Source organism: Sceloporus occidentalis, unplaced genomic scaffold (genome assembly GCF_023333645.1).
Source record: "Sceloporus occidentalis isolate IW3139 unplaced genomic scaffold, rSceOcc1.0.p SCAF_4, whole genome shotgun sequence".
In the NCBI taxonomy this organism is placed as follows: Eukaryota; Metazoa; Chordata; class Lepidosauria; order Squamata; family Phrynosomatidae; genus Sceloporus; species Sceloporus occidentalis.
In genome coordinates this window covers 29387992-29408620 of record NW_028316984.1, presented here as the reverse complement: position 1 = coordinate 29408620, position 20629 = coordinate 29387992, and the positions used below count along the sequence as shown (strand labels likewise).

The following is a 20629-nucleotide window of genomic DNA, read 5'->3' as shown; positions in this document are numbered from 1 at the left end:
GTACATGTGCCACAAGTGGCACGCGATGCCATTTCCCCTTTTAATGACTGGGCCTCAGTCATTTGAAGACTTATGTCACACAATAAATAGTTAAGGTGGGAGGGTGGTACATGCAAATTAGTAATTACATCACAGTTGACAGAAGGCCACTTGGCCAATCAGTGAGCAGGAGTGAGAGTTTCCTCTGGAAACTTTCAACAGAGGGATATAAAAGGCCTCTGGTTTCAGTTGGAGGTGCTTCTGCCGTGGGAGTCTGGAGTGATTATCTCCCTTGATGTGAGTCATGCCGGTTGGGAAAAACTGCAGTGTTGAGCAAGTGTCAAGAAGGCAGACATTAGGAAATTAGTTTGTGCTAGGCCAAGGCCAGTAACTACATCTCCAACCCATCTAGGCCAGAAGATTCCATCTCTGTATCAGTTACTTAGGAATGTGTCAGTTAGAATGGTTAGGCCTTATTAATTTTTTCCTTTTGGCTTCCTTGAAATGAATATCTGATAATGCTCAGAGGCCAGGAAACTGCAGAGGGTGGCAACTAGAGGCCCTCGCCTCGCCTCTGGCTGCCTTCCTCCAAAGCCCATTTCCCAGCTTCTGAAGGACCCTTTGGGACTATCAGAGGCTGGGAAACTCCGGAGCGCGGCACCCAGAGGTGCCCACAGATGGCTGCCGTCCTCCACAGCCTGTTTCCTGGCCTCTGAGGACCCTGAGAAGCCATGAAACTCCAGAGGGTGGCAAACAGAGGCACTCGCCTCTAGCAGCTGTTCTCCAAAGACAATTTCTTGGCTTCTGGGAGTCCCTAAGGGACCCTCAAAGGCAGGGACACTCTGGAGGGCGGTGACCATAGGTGTCCCCCTGTGGCTGCCATACTCCAAAGCCCATTTCCTAGCTTCTGGGGCTCCCTTTAGGACTGTCAGTGGCCAGGAAACTCCAGAGGGCAGCAACCAGTGGTGCTCACCTCTGGTTGCTGTCCTCCAAAGCCCGTTTTCCAGCTTGTGAGGGCCTTTAGGATCCTCAGAGGCCAAGTGACTCTGGAGGGTGGGAACCAGAGGTGCTTGCCTATGTCTCCAGTTCTCCAAAGCCTTTTTCCAGCTTCTGGGGGTCCCTAAAGGACCCTCAAAGGCTGGGAAACTCTGGAGGGTGATGACCAGAGGCGACCACCCGTGGCTGCCATTCTCCAAAGGCCATTTCCCGGCTTCTGAAAGACCCTTTGGGACCCTCAGAGGTCGGGAAATTCCGGAGGGCAGCACCCAGACAGGTGCCTGCCTGTCGCTTCTGTTCTGAAAAGCCCGTTTCACGGCTAATGAGGGTCCCTTTGGAACCCTCAAAGACTGGGAAACTCCGGGGGGGAGCGAGCAGAGGTGCCCACCTGTGGCTGCCGTCCTCCATAGCCCGTTTCCTGGTCTCTGAAGGACCCTTTGAGACAATAATATTGTGCAAAAATATCAATTGCTATAGAGCTACTGTTGCATTATCTTAATAATATTGTGATTACAGCTGAATTGGCTCTGATGCAATGATCTCCTATGTTCCAAGTAGGGAGCATCACTAAGGGGGTCATGTCTCTCTCATTCAGGTCACCATCATCAGCCAGGGGTCACTATAGAGAATCTCTCTCATCAGTTAAGCAGTATGAGCCTTAGGTCACAAGGCCCAAGTATCCCTCCTTCAGGTAGGCAGCATGAACCAGGAGTCACAATGGTCACTCTCTCTCTTCAGATAAGCAACATCAGTGAGTGGTCACCATGGATAAACTCTCCTTCAGTTCAGTAGCATCAGCCTGAGGTCATAATTGCTAGTCTTTCTTCAGGTAGGCACCACCACCCTGAGGTAACAAAGCCCAGTATACCTCGTTCAGGTAGGCACCGTCAGCCAAGAGTCACAATGTTCAATATTTCTCCTTCAAATTTTAATTTAATTTAAATTTTGATTTGTCATTTATTTCATTTAATTTTAATTTAATGTTTTACATTTTATTTTATTTTACATTTTATTTTACATTTATTGTAACTGTAAATTTATTTAACATTTAATTTCATTTTAATTTTAATTCTAGATTTAATTTTATTTTGAATATTTTTATTTTTATTTATTTTTTTATTTATTTTAATTGTAATTTTATTTTTAATTTTAATAATAATAATAATATTTATTTATTTATACCCTGCTCTTCAGCCAAAAGGCTATCAGAGTGGCTTACAAATTGTTAACTAGACATTTATGTTATTTTTATTTTATTTTTATTTTAATGTTATGTACTGTACTGCAGCCATTCACTCAAAACCACAAGGTTGCGAGTTCAAGACCAGCAAAAGGGCCCAAGCTCGACTCAGGCTTGCATCCTTCCGAGGAGGGAGCTAAAATGAGTACCCAGACTGTTGGGGGCAAATTCGCTTACTTGCTAATTAGCTTACTTGCTGTTCAGCGCTATGATCTTTGGAATAGCGGTATATAAATAAAACAAATTATTATTTTTATTATTTTACAATATTTTAATTTTTATTTAATTTTAATATTATATTAATCTTAATTTTAACTTTATTTTATATTCAATTTTATTTCTATTTTTATTTAATTTTTTATTTTTATTTAATTTTACTTTTTTAATTTTAATTTGAAACTTGTACTATTTCATTTTATTTAAATTCTAATTTTATTTTAATATTAATATTAATTTATATATTTAATTTTAATTTTCAATTTCAATTTACTTTTTTAATTTTATTGAAAAAATGTATTCATTTATTTATTGTAATTGTAATTTTAACTTTTATTTTAGCTTGAGATTTAATGTTTTATATTTACTTTTTAATTTTTTTAATTTTTTTTTAATTTTAATTAATGTTAATTTTATTTTAATATATTTCATTTCATTTTAATTTTATTTTTATTTATATTTATTGATTTTAATTTTAATTCTGTTTTTTATTTTTAGCTGATATTTATTTCATTTCATATCATTTTAATCGCAGTCAGCCACGGCTCCATTATCTGTGGATTCAAGCATCCACAACTTCAAAATATTTAAAAATATATATAAATTCCAAAAAGCAAATCTTGATTTTATCATTTTATATAAGTGACACGATTTTACAATGCCAACTGTATCTAATGGGGACTTGGGTATCCACTGATTTTGGTATCCACGAGGGGGGAGGGTCTTGGAAACAAAACCTAGTGGATACTAAGGGCTCACCATATAATTATAACTTTTTAATTACTATTTTACATCTTTATTTTTATTTTCTATTTCATTTTATTTTTTAATGTTATTTATTACTATTTATTATTATTATTTAAATTATTTGTTATTTAATATTATTTATTATTTTGAAATTTATTATTATTTATTATTATTTGTATTTCAATTTTAATTTTACATTCTTCTAATTTTTTAAAAAAATATTTTATTTATTTATTTAATTTTATTTTTAATTTAATCTTAATCTTAATTTCACTTTACTTTACTATACTTTACACTCTCAACTAACTGGGTTAGTTGGGACTGGTCTGCACCCTTCATGATTGACAGTGGGCAGCCACTGTGTGAGCAACACTTCCGCAACGTGTTTTGAGAACCATAGACAGTAGACTCCAGGAAGAGACGCTCTTGCCGCCATTCCCTCCGAATCTCTATGATCCTTAACCATTTAGGCTCGCTCAACCCGCGCGCGACGGAAGCGGAAATGGAGGCTGCGTGCCATAGAGTTCCAGGAAATGTGTTCCTAGAGAGGCAGTGCCGGTGTTCTCGTGGAGGGCAGGGAAAAGGAGGAGGAGAAAATGGTGGCCGGGGAGCAGCTCCGCGTGGTGCGCTGCGGGGGAAGCTGGCTGAGCGGGAGCCGCGCCGCCTTCTCCGCCGATGGCAAGTGAGTGAAGGAAAGGCAGGCCACGTGGAGCTACGTCTGGGTTAATTCTGTTCTGTTGCCCACTCTTTTGTTGCTGTGAGCCATCAAGTCCTTCAGCTGTCCTGGCAACAGGGCTCCTGAATCGCGTTCCCTTCTCGTCCTTCCTGTTGCTGAGCTAAATAGGCTCCAGCTCTCTTGGATCTCTTTTCATAAGACGTATGTTACTGGGTTTCTCTCTCCTGTGAGAAAGAATCCTGGGACTTGTAGTCTATTGTGGCACCGGAGCTGCCTCTGACAGAGAAGGCTAAATGTCGCACAGAAACTACAGTCCCCAGGGTTCCCCAGAACTGAGCCAGAACGGTTGACGCGGTCTCAGACTTGGGTCACTTCTGCAGTGTGTTTTGGGTTCTCTTGCGTTGAAGAACTGGAGAGTAAATGTGGAGGTTGCTGTTGTGCTTTCTGACTTACGGGGGCCCTAAGGGAACCCTATCATGGTTGTTTGTTTATTTATTGGGATGCTTCAGAGGAGGTTTGCTGTGAGGCTGAGTGAGTGACTTGCCCAAGGTTACCCAGTGGGTTTCCATGGCCAAGTGGGGATTCGAACCCTGGCCTCCCAGAGTCATAGTCCAGTGCTCTAACCACAGCACTGGCCCACTCTTTGCATGCTTTTAATGGTGGCGCAGTGGTTAAATGCCTCTACTGCAGCCATTCACTCGAAACCACAAGGTTGCGAGTTCAAGACCAGCAAAAGGGCCCAAGCTCGACTCAGGCTTGCATCCTTCCGAGGAGGTCGCTAAAATGAGTACCCAGACTGTTGGGGGCAAATTAGCTTACTTGCTAATTAGCTTACTTGCTGTTCACCGCTATGATCTTTGGAATAGCGGTATATAAATAAAACAAATTATTATTATTATCATCATTCTTTTATACCATGAACCAATATTGGGACAAAATAGGGGTACAAATAAATACAACAACAGCAATGATTGCACCAGTGTCTTTTGCATTACGTTGTGCCACAGGTGTGGTCCTGAACACACTTTCATGGGAGTGAGCATCACTGAACCACCATTGGGATTCCTTCTGAGTTGACAGAAGTGATTTTGTGCTCTTGGTGTTTCTTTCCTCCTTTTTTGCAAGGCTGTCCTATCATGTCTATTCATGTTGCATTGGGTCCTGTTGAATTACTCCCAGGTAAGTCAGTACAGGTTGAGTCTCCCTTGTCTGAAATGCTTGGGAGGAGAAGGGTTTGGGATTTGGGGGGTTTTCCCCTGATTTTGGAATATTTGCATATACCAAAATCTGGAGCAATTACTAGGAAGTGCCAAGGAGGAAAGCGCCAGGGTTGATGCTGAACTTTAAGAAAACAAAAACAATGACCCTGGAAGATCTACAAAATTACACCCTAGATAATGTGGAAATTGAAATAGTCAAGGAGTTCCCATACCTTGGATCAAACATTGGTCAGAATGGAGACTGCAGTCAAGAAATTAGAAGACAACTAGGAATGGGAAGAGCAACTATGAAAGAACTGGCAAAGGTCTCTGAACACTGAAGTGAGGATCATACAAGCGGTTGTATTCTCCATTGCCATGTATGGATGGGAGAGCTGGACACTGGAAAAACTGATAGGAAGAAAATCAACTCTTTTGGTATGCAGTGCTGGAGAAGAGTGCTGAGAATACCATGGACAGCCAAAAAGAGAAACAAATAGGTCCTTGAACCGATCAAGCCTGAATCTCTGGAAGCCAAGATGACGAAACTGAGGCTGTCATACTTTGGCCACATCATGAGAAGCCATGAATAACTGAAAAAGACACTATGGCTAGGGAAGTCAGGGCAGCAGAAAGCGAGGGAGACCACATGCCATATGGATGGACTCAATCAGAGAGGCCACATCCCTGAGCCTCAAGGACCTGAGCAGAGCAATGGAGGATAGGCACTCTTGGAGACGTCTCATCCACAGGGTCGCCATGACTCAAAGTTGATTTGAGGGCAGTTGACAACAAAATGAGACCTCTTGGAGGTGGGACCTAAGTTTAAACACGAAATTCATTTATGTTTCATATACACCTTATACACATAGTCTGAAAGTAATTTTAAACATTGTATCTTCAATCATTCTGTGCATGAAACAAAGTTTGTGTACGCTGAAACATCAGAATGCAAAGATGCCACTGTTTAAACCACCTGTGTGGGGGATTTTGGAGTATTTCTGAATTCCAGATAAGGGAGACTCATCCTGTACTGGATTATGACCTCAGATGTATGTCTGGCTGCCTCCTCTTAGCTAACTGTAATTTGGTGCCTATTTAAGGACCAAAGATGGTCTCTTATTACACAGTGCCATTTTTTGTAGGAATGGGGTACATTCACTTGCCATGGAGCACCCAGATGTCAGAGGGGGCAGATTCCTCTACCTTGAACAGAAATATGGAAGAAGGAATATCTGGCCAGTTCATATCTGCCCAAATAGCTATTAAAGATGCAGGAGTCTAGTTGTACAGTCGGCACGCCTTATCCATAGATTTTTTTATCCACGAATTCAAGCATTCATGGCTTGAAAATATTCCAAAAAAGTATAAATTCCAAATAGCAAACCTTGATTTTCTATTTCATATAAGGGACACCATTTTGTTATGCCATTGTATTTAATGGGACTTGAGCATCCACAGATTTTGTTATCCACGGGGGATCCTGGAACCAAATTGCAACAGATAACAAGGGCCCACTGTATAGATATGTCTATCCTAATAATGTGCTAAGATTTTAAGGACACTAACAAATGAAAGGAAGCAAGTAAATACCCTAAATGCCCAGTTCTCATGTGATCTTGGAAGCTAAGCAGGGTCACCTCCTGGTTAGTACATAAATGGGAGACAACCAACAAATATAAAGTGCTGTAGTATTCCTTTCCTGAGAAAACCCAATGAAATTGAGGGGGTCATCATAAGTCGACAGCTGACTTATCTGTGTACAATCTAAAGTTTGTTTGTTTGATAAGCTTCTGGAATTATCCAAGTTAAATAGTTTTTTATGAATTGTTTTGAATATCTTCTAATTTGCTGGGGGTTTTCATTTCATTGTTTTATAGGTACCTTTTGTGTGCTTCAGGTGATTATGTAAAAGTCTACAGCACAGCCACAGAAGAATGCCTCCATATTCTACAGGGTCACAGCAACTTAATAACAGGAATCCAGTTAAATCCCACAAACCACCTACAGGTTATTATATTATACGTACTGTGAAGAAAATCTTGAATCTAACATGTAGAGTTAGTAAAAATGACTGTTGTTGAGCTTTTTTCAAAATTTGAGGAAGATAGAAATACAAGATATCTGTATTCAGAAGAGTACAATAACATCCAAAATCCACAAAACAGCAAGTCTTCATTGGCCAACCAAAATGCATAAAATACATGATGCAAATTTAGTTAATTAAGTTAATACTTAAATAAATAAATAATTAAAATACCATTTTTGAACAATGTTTTGCGAAACACTGTAAAGACCAAAGCCCTAAAGCCAAGACTACACTGGTGCAGCACTACTACAGTAGTACTTCATTACATTCATACTTTCTTCTGCCCAAAAAATATGTGTGACGTTGGCCTTCCCAAGACTGGCCCTGGAATTCCCAGCTTTGGATGCCTGCAAGTCACACCTTAGTGCAAGGCCCCACTTTAAAATCCCTTCTTGGATTTTGGGTGGCAGGGTCTGCAAGTGATCTCAGTGTGGACTAGTTGTGTTCTTTATGGTAAGCATGACCACCCCTTGGTTTAGAGTTAAAGAAGACAGTGTTAGTCAGAGTTAATCAATTTTGTGACAGGACCTTCTTTAAGACCTAGGTTGATTTCACCTTCCACCCTCAGAAAGTAACTTGTCACTTCTTCTACTTTCACCCTTTTAACACTGTACTTAAATGTATAAGGGTTAGGGTTCTAAGTGTCTCCTTAAACCAGCTTCAATCCTTTAGGTAGTGTGTATTTTCTTCTTTCAATTCTGTTAGAGTCAGCCACTGTAAAACAAACAGTAACTTTTGTTGAGGAACATACAGAAATAAAATGTCTCACGTGCGTTAACTTCAAGCTTAGTATGGTTACATTGGCCCGTTACAGACCGCCCAAAAGAGGTGGTCTTGGGCCGCTGCCGGTTGCAGCGCGGAGGAGTCGCAGCAGCCAAACCACGCGACTCCTCCGCGCTGCAAAGAAGGAGCGCGAAAATCGCGCTCCTTCCGGCAACCCAGAAGAGACGCCGCAAGTGCCAAAGCGCGCGCTCGTGGCGTCACTTCTGGGCTGCCGTGTGGAATGGCGTTACTTCTAAGGACGTCCCTTATGGCGGTCTGTAACCCGCCCTAAAAATCAAATGTTTGGTAGGCTTTAGCCACATTTTATCCTACTCCCTTCTAGACACACAGCTCTGTGGGCCGGAGCAGACAGGCAGGAAAAAGCTAATTGATCCTGGGTTTTCTGAAAGCATATCAAAATCCCACTGTCCACACAGCCCACTCCCAAGGAGGACCAAACATCCACACGTCATCAAACTATGCTGGGCTGTTGTTTTTCTTTTCCCATCTCCCAGATATTTCCAGATACCTGACTTTTCAATAAAAGTTGGCTGTATAATAGCTGTTTCACCTGCAGATAATAAGACCACTTTTTTCACCAGTTATTGGAAAACAACCGGGGAATTTGATCCCATACAATACTCTATGCTTCTATGTGCATGCACATATGCACACATGTTCACACATTAAAGAGACAGGTGGCTTGAATATCACAATTCAAAACTTTCATATTTTCAGTTCTTACACTTATCTTTGGCAGAGGAGTTTGTCTTGGTTCCCAAAATAGTGAATTCCTTTCTAAAAGAATTTTGTTATCCTTTTATTGATCCTCCCACTCATTGTTGCAGATTGTCCTCTGGCTGCCCCAAATATCCCCCCATGCCTGCCTATTTTTAAATTTTAACTGTTTATTTTAATCTTAATTATTTTCAAGATTTAATTAATTTAAATTATAATTTGACGATTATATTTTAGTTAAGGGGTAAGGGAGGGAATTTTAGTTTGTATGTGCTATGTGTTTGCTTATGTAATTTTGTAAACCGCCTTGATCTTTTGGAAAGGCGGTATATAAATAGAAAATTATTATCATCATCATCATCATCATCATACACACAGCAGGGATGGAGAATGTGGGTGTTTCCATAATGTTAGGCTGCAGCTTCCAGCAGCCCTTGCCAGCACAGCTAATGATGAGGGATTATGAGAATTATTGTACATCAACAACTAGAGGGCAGGTTTTCCCCATCCCTGGTAAAGTCAACAATGATGGAGGGAACTTTTGGGTGATTTTATTTTTCTTCTTCAACAGCTCTACTCATGTTCTCTAGATGGCACCATTAAGCTGTGGGATTTTATGGATGGAATTCTCATTAAGGTTTGTTGTGCTTTCTTTCTCGTTGCCTTTTTTCCCTCTGTGGGTCATAAACTTTTTCATTAGCTAAATTAAAAAATGCATCAGGTTAAAAGCAGTCAAGCTTGTCACCTAAAGCCAATATCGCACAAGTGTGTGGTGATCAGCATGACTAAGCATTCCTCACAGGCAGCCCAAAAAACAGTAGTGAGGGTTTCTCAACCCTTGCAGGAGATAGGGAAACAATTGTCCCACTCCTTCTTCTGTTGATAGAAGATTATGGATAGAGTAGTACACGCATATAACTAAAGTATAAAGTGATAAAAACCACTTTCCTATCTGCCAGTTAAGTTAGTTGCATGACCTGAACCCATTTTTCAGCAGCATAAATTTTTCAGGTCAGTTATTAACCTGAGCCTTAATATTGCTTTGTTTCTTTGTTCTCTTGCAGACATTTGTTATTGGGTTCAAACTCTATGCATTTTATGCACTTGCAAGTTTTGAAAATTCAGTATTTCTTATCATTCCAAAGGATGGTGATGAAAAATCAGGTATTGCATGATTTGATAATATCTCTTTTTTAAAAAACTGCTAATTTCTTTAAGAGTTTTATTATAGAATGGAAAGGTGAGATAAATAAAGTAAATTTCCTTTTTGTAGTATGTGTTGCACATTAAACAATGGAAGTGCTATAACTTTGTTAAATTCAAGGAGTTGGCTATTTAACGCATATTTTTAAAACATTTATATCCCAGCCATGTCACATTTATATCACAAGATTGGTGGTTGCTCTTTCTGAACAGATTTCTTACTTTCTGTGTAATTAAGAAACCTACGTCCAACAAAAAAAAACCTTAAATAAACTTTATGAGACAAGACAGTACTATGGACTTGGAAAACTGAAAACCATCATAGTATACTGAGAAATATATGGTGTAGACCAGTAGTTTTTAACGTTCCTAGTGCAGTTCCTCATGTTGTGGTGACTCCCAACCGTAAAATTATTTTTGTTGCTGCTTCATAACTGTAATTTTGCTACTGTTTTTCTATGGTCTTAGGCGACCCCTACGAAAAGGTCATTCCACCTCCAAAGGAGTCATGATCCACAGTTTGAGAACCGCAGGTGTAGATAGATTTAAATATAATTTTTGATGCTCAGAGTTTCGTTCTTGCTATTCAAGTTGATAAGTATTTGTATTAGGATGATATATAGTAGCCTGTGGTGTGTCCCAATACAGGAAACTCAACCAAAGTTTCCATAAGTGCAGAAGGATGAGCCACTGCTGCCAAACACCCACTCTCACGGTATCCTAGCTGCACATATCACCACTTGTGCAAGAAGGGGACAACATTGCATGTTAAAGCACACAGCTTTGCATTACCATGTATCTAAAGCCCTCTAGTGGGATTGCAAATTTATTCCACTCTTCAGAGCAACACAGAAGTGCTTTTTTTTAAAAAAATGATTTATCAGTGTAAGCTGGTCTGTTGTAGCTAGGTATTTACAGGATCAAGGAGCTTCAAGCTATGTGTAAAAATGAATGCTTTAGGCCTAAATCCCATTCTTGCTGTTGTGTGCCTTCAAGTAGTTTCTGACTTATGGGTGACCCCAAGGTGAACCTATCATGGGGTTTTCTTGGGAAGAGGAGGTTTGCCACTGCCTTTCCCTGAGGCTGAGAGGGTGTGACTTGACCTAGGTCACCACCCAATGGGTTTCATGGCCTAGCTGGGAATCAAACCCCAGAGTTGCAGTTCAACACTCAAACCATTATGCTACGCTGTTAGTCCCAACTAAAGTAGTGTCGCTGAACCAATGAAACAAGTGTTTACATAACAAGTTCCTGATGATTTAGTGGCTGTAGTTTACTTGGATCAAACAGTTCAGTTTAGGCTTTACAATGCAATTAATGTTAGAGATTAGCTGCATTTGGATACTCTAATATCACTTTAGTAACCTGTATGATACAGATCAATGTTGTGTACCCACATAAGGCTGATTTACTCCTCCTTCCATATAAGCAAGGAAATAAACCAGGAAACTATGATTATTCATAGTTTACTATCACATCTTAGCCAGGAAAATGTGGTTAAATCGCTAACAAGCCTGGATATGGAAGTCACCTTTAGCCTTCGGAAAAGACTTCCGCAAAGGGTGGGGCATAGGTTATTTGGGTAGAAAAGTGTTTATTTTAGGACTAGAGCCAGAGAGAGAAAGATGACCCATGTGTGCTTGGTTTGTTGTTACATATGACCTGGGAACTCTGGCCTGTTTCTTCTCAGACAAACTTGCACATAGTAATAAACAAGAGAGCCGTTGAAGTGTAGTGGTCTGAGTGTTAAACTAGCAGTCCCCAGGACACCAAAGTTTGAATCCCTGTTCTACAGTGGCAACCCAGGGGGTGACTTTGGGCAAATCCCACCCTCTCAGCTTTAGAGGAAGGCAGCAGCAAACACTCATCTGAGCAAATCTTGCCAAGAAAGCCCTGTGATCAGTTCACTTAAGGTCATCTTAAGTTAGAAATGACTTTAAAATACACAACAAGAACAACAAATAACACGTGGTCAAATGCCCCATGGTTTCTTTAGTAGCTTCTGCTTGCAGGAGATGAGCAGAAGTGACCCACCAGTCTACACCAGCAATGCTGTTCAAGCACAATAAACTGAAGTTCCCTCAAAATCCAGACTTAGCATTATGTCCAGACTGGACTGATATAAGTGTACATGTATCAGTGATTTTATATTAAGGTTTCTGTTTCAACAGGTATATTTCAACTAGTTTCAGTGGCACTTCCAAAAATACCAGGACAGGAAGTCGAAGCCAAAGAATGGGAATTGATCTTGGAGGGCATAAGCTCATCACCCAAATGTACTTCATTCGGAAGAGATGTATGTGTTCCTTTTATCTTTATGGGTTCTGTAATACTAGAGGATTACAGGAAAGATCTGGCTGCTGTTTCAAGTCAGCATAGGTGGCTTTTTTGGTTCCTGATAAAGGGAGCTTACATCTCACCCAGTTCTCAGGGCACAGTCATCTGTTTGCCAAGCCCCCTTTTTTGCCAGCACTGCCCTTTGTAGAAGTTCAGCCAGTCACACTCACCCTTCTGCCTGTCCTGCTTTTCTCTGGTGTCAGGACAAGTTGTCTGAAGTTGAGAGCAGTGGCAGCTGGTTTCCATGTCAGCAGGCTGCTTAATCTACTCCAGGTTTTTGTTTAAATTATAAAGACGTTATTCTGTATTCTCCAAAACAGACTCGGCCCTTTGCATAACTCCTTTAAATTCTGAGTTAAAAGCTGGAATGGAATCACCCTAGAGCCACTACTACAGTGGAGAGGAGCATTCCCATGTTGAGAGATGCTAAGGTCATGAACAGAACCAAGTGCAATTCTTATAACTTAGAACATTTCCCTACAAGACTTACAAAACACAGCCCAGATCTGCGCAACCTTTTTTAGCCTTGCAGAGCACAACTCAACTCTGTGCAGAAATAAGTTGACTTTCTCCAGTTACTGTTTGTAAATAAAGAGAAAAGGTCTGTGAGTTGGAAGGTGAGCCCCTGGGTTTGTGGTTTGCCATCCCTATTGTAAATAACATTTCTGTAAAATGGTCATAATCTGAATCTGTGTGATTTGGCTGACTGGTGTAGCATTTAACTCTCTGTTACCATTTTGTTCATCCATTATCACCTTTCTATAGTCGCACACTTGTTTCAAGCCACTTGGACCCTAGCAAAGGCTTAATTTTAAATTGTGCTTTGATTCTAACAGGATGAATATGTGGCATCAGTATTGGAACTTCACCTCGTTGTTTGTTTTTTCAAGAAGAAAAAAATGTACAGGTGAGTAGAAAAGTGTGTAAGTAGTGTACTTAGGGAAAGATAAGTTTGCCGTGACTATGCTGACAGTGCTTTTGGATAGGATATTTGCTGTTTCTTAGGAAAATGTTCACAGCTCTTATAATACTTATAATTGTTCCTTTGGCTGTATAACTGGATGGGATTTGGAGGAGAACTGCTACTCCTTCATTTCCTGTCAATGTCAGTGTTTGGAAAAACTACTGTGGCTGGCCTGCCCTTTTCAGTTTCTGATAGTGGGCTTTTCAAAGCTACAAGTGAGTTCACTTCAGCTTTTAGAAAAACATGGGGAAATGTTTTTACAAACAGACACACACCCTATAGTCCGTTCGTACGGAGGAAAGGCAAGCCAGGGAGGAGAGACCTGGGTCAAATTCCCAGCCCTTTCTCCCCCGGCTTGCCTTTCCTTAGCCTAAATGGGCTCTGAGGAGTCCATTTGGGCGGAGGATTAGGCCCAGGAAGGAGAGGATGAGCGGGCGGACCCCTCCTCCTCCCCCCCCCACCGCAGGGCTTTGCCATACCTGAAGTTTCCTTCCAGGGACACCTCAGGACTAGCAAAGCCCCAAGGAGAGGAGCAGGGACCATGGGCCCATTGCTCCCCCCCATCCCATGGGCCCTTACTGGTCCCCAGCTGTCTCTGAGAGACAGCTAGATGCCAAGGTAAGGGCAGGAAGAGCAGACTCGAGCCCGTCACCCCCCCCCCCAATTTTTCCCGGCTTCTAGCTGTCTCTAGAGACAGCTGGAGGCCAGGAGAGGGTGGGGGAAGCCCCGCCCCCGGCATGCTGTACCAAAAAGTTTCTCCATCACTGCCCTATAGTAAGGCCTTGCATGTGGCTTTAAAGGAGAATTGTTCTTGTTGAAGCTTCCATTAACAACACATCTTCTTTTGGAGGGATGGGAAGGATCACGAATATTTGGGGTATCTGCAATAACAGATGGGTGGGCACCTGTGGCTCATATGTTGCCTAGTCCAATTCATCCTTTGTGGGAGGGGTTAATATTATCAAAATCAATATGATAATAAGCATTCAAAATGAGTTAGCAACAAAAAACAGACATCCAGCATAAAACATTATATAAACATAAAGTAAACTCTTGATATCCACTGAGGTTTTGTTCTAGCATTCCACCACCCCCCCCTTGAGGGTACAAAAAAATTATGGATGTAACAAGTCCCATTAAATAAAATGGTGTGCTATATATAAAATGGCAAAATCAAGGTTTGCTATTTTTTGAATATTTTTAAGCAGTGGATGCCTGAATCTGTAGATAATGAATCTGTAAACACAGAGGGATGACTGTATAATGAAAAGGATTAATAAAGACTTAGAAAAAATTCTGTTTGTTTTTTTCCCTACCCTCTTCTTTGTCACACACATCCCCTCCAGAGGCCTACCTTGGAGCTGGCATAATTCCCACCTATTAATAACAAATGAGAGGAGATTTTTTAAAAAATAGTAGAGGGGAGGAAAAAATAATGCAAACTGCCAGACTCACCCCACCACCATCATAACATATGTGTCCTGACCAGAGTATGCTGGCATGGCTTTGAATTTAGTGGTACATGTGCCACAAAATTCCTGCCTTTGCTATTATGATTGTTTGTAAGGCCAACAGTAGTAATGTTTTTAAATACTATACATTGGAGGCAGAAAATCAGCTGAAGATGGAGCAGGGTGCTGATTTGATCTAGCAGGAGTCTTTTGTTCTTATCTGTCAGGTTGCGTTGTCAAGGTCTCCAGAAGTTCTGCTGGTTGTCAGTAACAGTCATAGCTTCTTATGTGTAGAGATGTAATTTACAGGACGTTTGAAGCCATAGGGGACAGAGTTTGGGGAGAAACTGAATTTGGGAAGGGGGTGGTGGGGCAAAAATATGAGTGTTCTTTATTTTGTTCTTACAGCAGAGAAACTGACACAATTACACAGTTTTGTTTGGCATAAAACTGTTTATTATTAAGCTTTATTTATAAAGCACTGTATATTTATATTAAAAGTACAGATCAGTGAAATAATAGTTATAAATTAAATTCCCTTATAAAAGATTTTAATTTTGATACAAATAGATTTACTAGGTTCTGAACTGTAATGAACCAATTTAGTTTTGCCACTTTGTTAGAAGCAGCCATGTTACATGTTTTTTTAGAAATAACATCTTATTAAGATTTTGTTCATTGTTCTAAAAGAAAATATTCTAAAATCATTTTTTCTAATATTTTTGCCAAATTTTTCTGGGGGGAAAAATCAGAAAAATGTTTTTGTTCCCCAAAATTCCCAGGTTCTTGGTTTTCCTGGCCTGTCACGTTCCCTGTTGTGTTCTGTTAAGGTGGAGGGGTGTCTATGTTTAATCATATTTCTCTTGTTGATCCACTGTATAAGTGTGAGATTTCCAGTCCAAGGAAGGTTTGATTCATAAATATTATTTCAGTTACCTCTCTTTGGTTTATGTTTTTATTTATTTTATTGAAGTATTTCTGTCCTGTCCAATATCAAAGGAGATCAGGGTGATATAATTACTCTTGTAAAGTCATTATGTATGTTATGTCCTGTTGAAGTGAGATTGTTCCTACAACCTGTTCCTGTACTCACTAAGCAATAGCATTAGCAAGTACATTTCCATATTACTTACTGATGTACTAAGCGGTTTACAAAGTGTAAGCTAATTGCCCCCAACAAGCTGGGTACTCATTTTAGAGACCAACGGAAGGATGCCAGGCTGAGTCAACCCTGAGCCCTGGCTGCTATTGAACTCACAACCTTAAGGAATCACCTGGGAAGCTTTTCCTAACACCTGAATTGAATTAAAGATATACCTCCTGTTTCTGAAGGTTTTCCCTAGGTTCAAAATTCAAAAGTAGCACAACCAGCCTCTTCACCTGTGTAGCCTGTCATCCAAAGGAAGACTGCATAGCAACTGGACACAAGGATGGCAAAATTCGTCTATGGTGAGGCAAATATTTAAGCAGTATTGGTACTAATGATTTTTGTCTGCTAAGCACATCCTGTATATATGCAACTATAAGTCAACCTCATGTATAAGTCGAAGATAGGTTTTGGATTGTAAAGGATGAAGCAAAGGAAAACGATGCCAGAGAACATAGAAAATTCCATCAGGCATAACTGTTTGTCCTTATCCTAGAAACAGGGTGGATGAGGAGGGAACAACAGTAAATGATGGCTGTGTGATGTGTGAGGGAAGGGTCCAGACATGGGTAAGGCTAAGAAAACGTGCACATGTCAAAAAAGATGAAAAGGCAAAGCAAAGAAAATGGCAACTACGTTATCAGTGATTTTAGCCTTTAACCTTAATGTGCTAACTTTGCCTGATTTTAGCCCAGAAAAGCTGACAAACAAACAGAAATATCTTATTCGGATCCTTCAAAGCCTGATTCCTCTCCATGCTACTTTGAAATAAGCACCAAGGACCTGCTACCACTGACATTTTCCCACCCAGGGATTTGAAAAGCTCAGAGGCAGCTCCACAGTGGAGATAGTATAGGGATGGATGGTGCTTCTTTTAGGTGCTTCCCAGATGGGCTAACTTCTCATCTTTCACCATTTAGAGAAGGGGATAATTCTTTTTTTTTTTTAATACATGTTAAAGGACAGTACTTACATTGACCCAAGGATAAATCAACCCAGGTTTTTTGGGTCAGTTTTTTATTAAAATTTATATCCTGAGGCCCATTCACATTGCACAGTTATAGCAGGATCATTTTACTTTAACTGCTTATAGCTGCATCCTATAGAGCCCTAGGGTTTGTACTTCGGTCAGAGGCCCCAGAAGCCTCTCCTAAATTGGTAATCTCAGAATCCCATGGAATGTTGCCACTGAAACTGATGGCTAAGTTTCCCTTTGATTGCAGTGGGTAGAACTTCCAAGTCATATATCAAGACTGGTTTGGTCCTCAGGCAGAGAGAGGGAGCTAATTCAGGTAGAAGGTTTTCAGTATCATGAAAGGGCAGCAAATGGTTACTTATTTGGATTGTTGCTGCATTTTACTGCCAGAAAAAGAAAGATGCTTCATCAGAGACAAGTGGGATGCAGTCCATGAATGCTTATTCCAAATCAAACATGTTAGCCTTGGAGGTTCCATAAGACTCTTAGTTATTTTTCTTGTTTGAATCTTTGTCCTCCATACATAAAGGGTGATCAGAATTGGGGGAATAAGTGGAGCTTGTGCACTTGTCGCCATTCCCCTTCTTGCATGTAGAGTTTAGGATTTACCAAATCAGTTTCTTGGTTTTTGTTGTGTATGCATAATTTCACAAACAGTCAGAAAAACCCAGGAATTAGGAATATGTAGCAATTTGCCAAAGTGGCTTGTAAATTTCTTAATCTTATAGATTTGCTCCAAGATCAGCTTTGTCACTTTTGAAAAATTGATCCTAAATTAAATATTGTTGTTTTATTCCAATAGGAGAAATTTTAATCATAGGAGTGAATACACATTCTCTACTATGCACTGGCATCATGATGAAGTTATGGATCTTGCTTTTTCTGTAGAAGGTAAAGTTACCCAAGCCAGGGCTTAAATAAGCTGTGTTCTTTCATTCTTTCTCCTCAGTTTGTAGTATTGGGGTAATATTACTCCCCTTCTCCCAATTATGTGATGGGCTTCTGATACTTATAAATACGAAGTTTTATTATACAATGAAAGATGGGGAACTGCTCATTATGTATATCGGAGGTTTAGAAGTCACCTTGGATCCCATTGTGGGAGAAAGGCCGAATACAAATTCAAGAAATAACATAATAAGTAAATAAAAGTAAGAGATCCATAGCAAAATTGCTGAGTTGTCCTTTTTCACATCCCAAGCATCTGTCTCTGTGTTGCATAGCATTAAAAGGTAATAAAACATGTAAGCCTGTTTTATGTTACCATTTTGCTTGGCAGGCACATGTAAACAGCTTGGGTTCTTAAGCGAGCAGAAGAGGAAAGCTGAGTCACTGCCTAAGTGGAACCAGGGTGAAAAACATCATTGTTGCTGTTAGAAGCAGCTAAGATAAAATCTTGTTAACCTCATGGGATCTCATACATGACCCCCACACTGTATTCATTTTAATCCTGACTTATCCACAGAAACAGGAAATATTTTCACATGGCAAGTGGGAGAGTTTTGCTGTTGCAGCATTTTAATGCATTTTGCTTCCATAAGCACATTTTAATAACTCCTAAAATAGACTTTGTGTTTAACCTTTTCTTTGTTTAACCAAATGTAAAATTTACAATCTTGTATTTGCTATGTGGATCAAGCCTTCCAAATCATATTTATGAAGTCCTTTAACTTTTATTTTATTATATTTAATTAAATATCTTTATTTTATCATTGAATTCCATAACATTAAAACATTCAAGCAGAAATAATCTGTACAAGTCTGTAAAAAACCAAGCCCCATTGGGTTCAGTTAGCATACTTCCAGATCAGTGTATATGAAACATTAGCCTTTCTAGTAGCTGAACCCACATTGGCTTTATGGCAGAATGTAATATTGCCCCATGGAACTGGAATATGTTTTAAAAAAAACACACATTTTATTTGTAGATGACATGACTTAGCATTGACAAATGATATTCCAAGAACACAGTGATAAAGAAAAACTTGAAGTTTTGAATTGCCTCTTCCAGTCAGAATATCTGTTAATAGACCTGACTAGTTGACTGATGCATAGACCACTGTTTAACCAACCTCTGGTAGCCCCAGCAAATGTTGCTTCCATTCTGTCAACTCAGCACAAGTGGAAGACGTTGTAAGAATTGAAGGCAATTCAACACTGTTTTTGTGTTTATGGAAGAGTTTCCAACACTGTTTCTAGGTTCTAGTATAAACTAGACTGCTTCTGAAAGACCCAGGGTCATCTGCCCTTTCCTAGTAGACTTGTCCCTTCACATTTGCTGGTGTTAGGGGCACAGGACCCCCATGAATGTGGAAAACCCGCAAATAACAAAAACAGTATGTTTTTACCTGAGAGAACACCTCTCTGGGAATCTCTAGGTCCTCCAGTGCAACTCTAGTCAACATCTGCCAGACATTGACCATAGAATTGCGCTGGAGGAGCTACAAATGCCTAGTGGAGTGTTTTCTCTAGGAATCTCTAAGTCCTTCAGTGTGACTTTTGGTTAAAGTTGACCATAGAGTTGCACTGAAGGATCTAGATATTCCTAGAGAGAACATATTAATAAAATCCACGGATAATCAAATCCGCAAAAGTCAAAGCTGCAAATGTGGAGGGACACGTGTATATGTCATTTTTCAGTAATCAAACATAAACTAGTGGTGGGTAACATAAGTCACCCTGTGTCATGAAGTGAGTGGCACATGGTAGAGTACCCTGCTGGAATTAGACATGCCTCCTTCCTCAGTCTACTGTAATTTTGGCCATGATTTCATAGAAGTGTGTTGTTGTTTTTAAAGCATTGAATATTTGCTTTATACAAACAAAGATTCCAATACATGTTTTATAAGACTTCTGTTGTGCCAGGAAATGTCAGCAATGGACTTGTAGAGAAGTAAGCTCCATTGCACATAGTAGCCCTGATGTTTCAGTAAACATGCATAGGATTCTGTTAATTCTCATTAGCTGAATCCAGAATTTTAGAGTCCACATGCATATGTTAGTGTACATTACAGCAGATGATGGACATTCTTAAGATCTAAAATGGTGTGAGCAAAGCCTTTAGACATTCCCAAAATGCCGGTGTTAGGTGTTAGTATTTCTGAAGCAAATGAATTTTATTCCATCCGAGCTAAGGAGCGTACATTCATTTGGATTGGTAGGAACTAGCTTGCTGAGTGGAGGGATTGAGTCGGTCCTGGTACAGTGGCGAGATGGATCAGATGCTAAGAAGGAATTCTTGCCTCGTTTGGGATCCACAATACAACACATTGGCGTCTCACCCGATGGAACTTTTCTTTGTACCTCACATTCAGATAACAGTAAGTACGAATGGTGGAGATGTTTATGTCACATTGAAGGCCTGCCATAACTATGGCTTTGAAACAGTAATATAAATCATTCCTTTGGGCCTCCTTGTCCAAGCAGACCCAGACCCAGATTTCCTTGAGTGCACAGGAAATCTTGGTTCAACATCCAGTTGTTTGATTCCCCTTCTTTCTGCTTTGATGAGCAGAGATATGGGGACCTCTTGGCTTATATTGCAGTGGTTGTAAGTTGGGGAAGAGAGGTGTAAAATGGAATGGCCTCCATCTCACAACTTAACCTTCTCCCTGTTGATTCTCCTGCCTCTTTTTGGCCTAAAGCCAGTGGCTGGCTGGCCTCCTCCAGTGCCAATGATATGCCTATCCTTGGTATTACAAATAGTACCCATTATGCTGTAGTTCTATCTGTGGGATTATTGCAGTTCTTGCATGTTACTCAGTTTGTTGTTTGATTGAAAACAACATCAAGCATTCACTGAATGGAGGGGAGACATAAACGTTTGAGAGAAATTTCTCTCTTGTCATGAGGTTTATTTTTTGCTCAGATGGCAAAAGGCTTTCAAGATAAACTATCACAGGAATGGGC

At 40.1% G+C, this 20629-nt stretch overlaps 1 protein-coding gene across 3 annotated transcripts in view; it reads left to right on the top strand.

Annotated features, from left to right (window-relative positions):
• Positions 1-251: 251 nt before the first annotated feature.
• The window catches only part of WDR75 (WD repeat domain 75), a 49672-nt gene continuing 29294 nt past the window's right edge, over positions 252-20629 (top strand). Inside the window, exons 1-9 of one of the 3 annotated variants that reach the window (XM_089519614.1) lie at positions 252-276; positions 6934-7063; positions 9214-9279; positions 9707-9806; positions 12017-12141; positions 13019-13089; positions 15930-16046; positions 17523-17611; positions 19882-20040. In XM_089519614.1, coding sequence (XP_089375740.1) covers positions 275-276; positions 6934-7063; positions 9214-9279; positions 9707-9806; positions 12017-12141; positions 13019-13089; positions 15930-16046; positions 17523-17611; positions 19882-20040 — 859 coding nt within the window. In that variant the 5' untranslated portion in view covers positions 252-274. Of the gene's footprint in view, positions 277-3766; positions 3861-4257; positions 4283-6933; positions 7064-9213; positions 9280-9706; positions 9807-12016; positions 12142-13018; positions 13090-15929; positions 16047-17522; positions 17612-19881; positions 20041-20629 lie in introns of those variants that run through there. The other 2 variants (XM_089519610.1, XM_089519611.1) reach the window with 2 other exon arrangements.